The 5359-nt window shown below is 51.0% G+C and overlaps 1 protein-coding gene across 4 annotated transcripts in view; it reads left to right on the top strand.

The window, feature by feature from the left end:
- The first annotated feature begins 1973 nt into the window (after nucleotides 1-1973).
- SCUBE1 (signal peptide, CUB domain and EGF like domain containing 1) overlaps nucleotides 1974-5359 on the top strand; it is a 216950-nt gene continuing 213564 nt past the window's right edge. For 3 of the 4 annotated variants that reach the window (XM_085324448.1, XM_085324447.1, XM_085324446.1), the window contains exons 1-2: nucleotides 2054-2171; nucleotides 4898-5020. In XM_085324448.1, the coding sequence (XP_085180574.1) occupies nucleotides 2084-2171; nucleotides 4898-5020 (211 nt within the window). In that variant the 5' untranslated portion in view covers nucleotides 2054-2083. Of the gene's footprint in view, nucleotides 2172-4897; nucleotides 5021-5359 lie in introns of all 4 variants that reach the window. The other variant, XM_085324449.1, reaches the window with a different exon arrangement.

Below are 5359 nucleotides of genomic sequence, written 5' to 3'. Positions count from 1 at the left end.
ACAGAACATAAAAAAGCAAGGATATTAATAAAGGAGGCTTTGCATTTTAAATAGCTTTTTTTTTCTATCTTGGCAAAACTCGTACTTACAATGTCTTTGAAAATAAGAGGTCTTCTCAGGAGGCTCAGAATCTGCTCAGAATCTGATGTTAAAGAGTTAAAGCCCATATAATTACTAATAGGATGAATGTAATTCTGTTACAGCATGCTGTAGAGCTCACTAGGTGGAGCTCTAAGGTACCAGGTAATCCCTATGGGGACCTACATGGAAGAAACTCTGTGTATCCATGGAAAGACTTGAGCATGGAATTTACAACTGCACCTCGGTGTATTAACACAAAAATAAGAGAGCAGAATTAAAATAATAATACCATTGCCCTAGCCCTACAGGATTAAGGACAGGAATGCCCAAAGCAGAGGTGTAAACATTCAGAAAGCAAACAGCTTTTATGCCATGCACTAATTATTTCACAATTTCAGAATTTTGAGGAGGAGGAAGTGGTACATAATTTGACTAATGAAGAACCCAGGCTGAGCAATGTTTCTTTCATTTCTCTCCAATATCTTATGGCTTTAAGRTGCTTAATGCTGCTGCATTCTGGGCAAGTATGTTGTACTGAAATGTGTAAGGAGCTTGGAAAAAAAAAAAGAGGCATCTAAAGTTATCACAAAAACTTTATTATCCAGATGACAAGTGGTGSTTACAAGCAACAGGGACTCGAGCTTGGGGATGACAAGGAGTTAAAAATAGAGAACCTCAGAGTAKCAAAGTAGTTCAGTAAGGAGGGCTCAGCGAAAGAAACAAAAGTATAAAATGAACAGTGGTGCAAAGTCAGCAAGGGGATGTCTGCAGATCATTGCAGCTTTGAAGAGCATCAGTCTGGAAGATTTCAGATTCACATTGCCCTTTAAGAGGTGAATTTCCTGTGCTGAGGTTTAAAAGGAAGGCTATCTCATTTGCTGTGCTGGTGATCCTGAAGCTTGTGATCCAAACCAGCRTATCGGCCCTGTCAGTTAGGGTTTCTCTCAGTATTTGGGGGAAACCTCTCGTCTGTGCTCGGAGCCCCGTGRGGGACATGAGCGCCAGGGCCGGGCCAGGCCCCACGATGCCCRGGGGTCACCTGGGCATGTGGAAAAGCGGTGGCATCTCCCCATGTGGTGAGAGGCTCAAGAGGGCCGGGGGGAGAGGGGGCAAGACGGGCCAGGACRGACAGGGGAAAGCGCCTGAGCCCTTCTCACTTTCTGTAGCAAAGCCCTAGAAATCCCTTAAAACATTATGGAAAGCTGGTGGCTAGTATTAATGGTAATGACCCGAGGCAAGTGGAAAAGTCAGCGCCAGGAGGTAGACGACGCTGAGAGGGAGGCAAAGGGGACGGGGAAAAAAAAGAAAAGAAAAGAAAGAAAGTTTTCTTTTAGTCTGAGCCCGGGTTGGGGGGGTGGGGGCAATCCCTCTTAGCGGTTGTCAAGGAGATCGGCGGCTGGGTTTGCCGGACTCCGTCTTCAAAGCCCGCGGCACCCCGCGAGGGGCACGGGCAGCGCCCCGCAGGAGCTGGCGGGGGCCCCGGCGCCCGCGGGGTGCGCGTGCCGCGTGGGGGAGGGGTAACGGTCGCCCCGCGCGCCCGGCCCCTGAGGGGCGCAACGCAGCCCGCTCGCGCAGCTTCAGGAAGCAAAGCGCGCGGCTAACGGCCCCAGCGGCTCTTCCCGGGCTTCCTACCTGCCGGGAGAGGCGAGAGGTAGAGAAGGGGGCGTGCGTGTTGTGGGGGCGGGGGGTGGTGGTGCGGGGGGCGAAGACTTCGCACCGCTAAGCACAGCGCAACCGCCCCGCCGCGCCCCCCCTTCCCCTCCCCCGGCGACGGGGGCGCAGGGGCCGGCCGGCGGGGCGAGGGCGGGGGCTGGCCGAGGGGCAGCCGGGGCGGCCCGCCCCGGCCCGGCCCGCCCCGGCGGCCGGCGCCGCCCCCGCCGCGGGAGTCGCGGCGAATCAGCGGGGCGCTGTCAGGGCGTCAGCGCCGGCGGCTCCGCGCGGCCGGCCCCGAGCGCGTCCCTTATCGCAGACGGGCACCCGGGGCCGGGACCGCATCATTATCATGGGCACTGTTTGCTTTTCGCGGCGCTGCTGTTTGCTTTTCGCTCTCGCCTGGGCCGGCAGGTTTGCGGGAGGCAGCGGGGGCGCAGGTAAGAGGGAGCTTCGCCGCGGTTCCGCCTGCCCCCAGGCTTGGGTTGCGCGGAGTCTCCACGGCACCGTGCTTGTCCTCCCGCTTCTGCCTCATTTAAGGTGTTGGGGGGCGGGAGGTGTCACGTCGTGCTGCTAGTGTGGCAGGAGGTGTTGGAAGTTGTGCTTGGGAGGCGTTTTCTCGTATGTATGACTGCTAGAGCCAGGGAACGTCTGTGGGGAGGGGTACGGGGGATTGGGAAGGAAAAGTTACTTTCCTTAAGTGCTTACGAGATGAATCTGTGTTGGATGCTGGAGACTCCCGGGAAGAAATGCTGGCTGTTACATCTTCTCAGGCTTTCCCTGTCCGCTCGTTAATCCAAAAACCTGGTATTTCTTCATAGCCTCGCTTATGTCTGTTTAGTAACAGTTATGATATTAAGGCTTTGCTCTGATATTAAAAAAAAAGCACACTTCTACTTAGGAATGTTGTAAGCCAAAAGTAATTTTTTAAAGATGTGTGTGCAGTCTCTGAAGTTGTACTAAAAGAAATCCTTTAAGGTGAAGTGGGTGTGTGTGTGKGGGGGGGAGGAATCCCTTCTTCACAGAGCTTAAATGCAACAAAATGAACAAAGTCGGTGTAAAAGTTCTTAAAGTCCAAGAAATGCAACATGGGATGTGGAGCAGAACGAGGGCTCATATTTGGTTTTGCCCTTTTCATTTGACTCATTGGCATTCACGCCTGACTCCCAGGCATCTTCTGGTTGCTGTGAAATGTCCCCCTTGGCTCAATGCAGTTTGAATTTTTGACGGCATTATAAAGAGTCCAGCTGTCACTTTTGCTGATCTTGATGGGAGATGGGTGCCGGTTTAATGAGTCAAAAGTATGAACCAAAGCGCTTTAAAAAAATCGTCTTCTTTTCTTTTTGTGCTTGACTGAATCTGTGTCTGATCTGAGCAACACCCTCGGACCCCCTAAGGTTCACGTAAATCACAGCTAGATCTGAACCGTCTTGGCGGCTAAAATAAACGAATGGACAAGAAAGAAGGAGACAGATCACAGCAGCAGTGCGTTTCTCCAGAAGACACAATGCTCAGCGTTTGGGAGGGGAAAACTTTTCCTCTCTTTCTTAAAAAAAAAAAAATAATAATACTAACGAGTCCATGCAGTTCTCTTGCTAGGAGACTGAAGGTGCACCCGCGGGGCTGTCTTGGTCTGCACCTCTCAGCAAAGTTGTCTGTTGTGTGTGCCTTCCCACAATATCTGATTATCCTCCTCTCTCTAAATAGCCCCCTCCTGTCCTCGGTGACTTTGAAGGATCCTTGTTTTATCACTGGAGATGGCTGAGTGAGCACTTCTGAAACAATTAGCGTAAGGATCTCAAGCTAACAATAAAACTGTTTTCACTTTACTGCACCTTTTTTGAGGATCTGTTAATCTAATTGGCATGAAACCAACCGCATATGTCTTTCGCTGAATGGCCCCTCCCTCTGCAGCACCCCTCTCTCCGTAATACTTTATAAAAATAAACGTGAAGCTGTGCTCTGTGCAGCTCTATTAGCTGTTCCCCGGCTGGTAACCCACCTCTCCTGGGCAGAGAGCTCCCCTGCGTACTCCCTCCGCCTGGGAGCCCTAGATGTGCCTGTCGCATGAAGGACGAGGAAAACCATTCAAAGGGTATTAGGAACACGACGACGGCGGCCGACGGCCGCGGCGGCCCGGCCCGGCCCGACGGCCAGTGTCCCCGCGCACCGCCGGGCTCCGGCGGCGGCAGCATCGCCCTTCCCCGCGCCGCGGCCCCGCCGCAGCCGTAGGGAACGACGGCAGATGCGGGAGGGGCGAAGGGAAGGTTAGGCAGGRCTTCTAATGTTCCCATGTTAACAGCACACCCCATCCGTGAATAGGTCGGAGCTTTTCTTTCCATGTTCACTTCATTAACATTCCCACGACTACCAAATCTCGACTCGCTCTCATCTTCTCCTCCCTCCCCCATTCTCTTTAAATCCGGGGGAGAAAACGAATGCCCATCACTGAAATGTCTGTAAGGGTTTCCTACACGGAAAACAAGAGCGGTCGGGGCTCCTCCTTTCAGCGTCCGGCACATCAGTAAAGCACCCTGACGAGCAGTGGCCGGGAAGGCTGCTAGGACCTTTTCGTTCTGAATGGGTTTTAGTCTATGTAGATGATGTTATTGCAGGTTGCTTTTCTCCCCACTAACTTATCGAGTTTCATATGGTCTTCTATTTATTTTTTTTGTGCCTCTTAATAAAAAAGGATTAATGCGGTTTTCCTGTTCAAATATTTCTTTTTCTCATTCCCCTGCCAGCCGAGTTTGTTTAAACTAGTGTCTGTCTTTATAAATTAAGAAGATCTCTTTGCTAGAAGCATGCAAATAGGCTTTTATTCTCCTGTTCTGGTTCCTTTAAACACTCTCATGTTTTGACTAACAAATGGGTGTGGGTCTCCAGCGCTAGATCTGTACAGCAGACGCTAATTTCTAATGTGTACTGATTTTCTAATACAGAAACGTGGGGCTGAGCTCGTCTAGCTTTGTGGAGGGAAAGCAGGATTTATAAATGGTTTAAGGAGAGCATAACGCATTGGTTTGTTCAATTGTTTAACCTTGGATGTCCCCACGTCCAGGATGACACTCAAAAGGTAGACAAGCCAGCAGCTTCTTCAAAGGGAGCTTGCAGCTCAGGTCTCCCTTCTTATCTCTCTCCCCTGGGGTTCATTCTGTGATTCCAGATGTCGACGAGTGCGCAGAAGCTACAGATGACTGTCACATTGATGCAATTTGCCAGAACACACCGAAATCCTACAAATGCATCTGCAAACCGGGTTATAAAGGCGAAGGGAAACAATGTGAAGGTAAGGGCAGCCGGGCTCCTTTCCTATCTCTCTCCCCCCCCCTTCTCTTATTTGTTTGCTCTTTAAAAGCTTTTGTAAATAGCTGAATTCCTGAAACGATTAATGCAGATTAATTAATTAAGATTAATGCTGCTTAACCTTAAATCTCGGTGTTTATTGGCAAGCATCCCCTGCTGCTTTTGCTAATTGTCCGGCATCACAAACATCGCGTCCTCCAGCTTACTTTTCAATATAAAAAAGGAGGAAGGGGTTGTCCCCAACAAAGCTAGCTGGGTTTAACACCGGCTTCTCCCGGCCGGTGCCGGTGCTCGGAGCGCCGCGAGAAGCACGCGGGACCCG

This window comes from Rhea americana, unplaced genomic scaffold (genome assembly GCF_003343005.1).
Source record: "Rhea americana isolate MKP2758 unplaced genomic scaffold, rheAme1 scaffold_91, whole genome shotgun sequence".
NCBI lineage: Eukaryota > Metazoa > Chordata > Aves > Rheiformes > Rheidae > Rhea > Rhea americana.
Note: the sequence above shows the minus strand (reverse complement) of the source record. Positions and strands in the feature narration are given on the sequence as shown.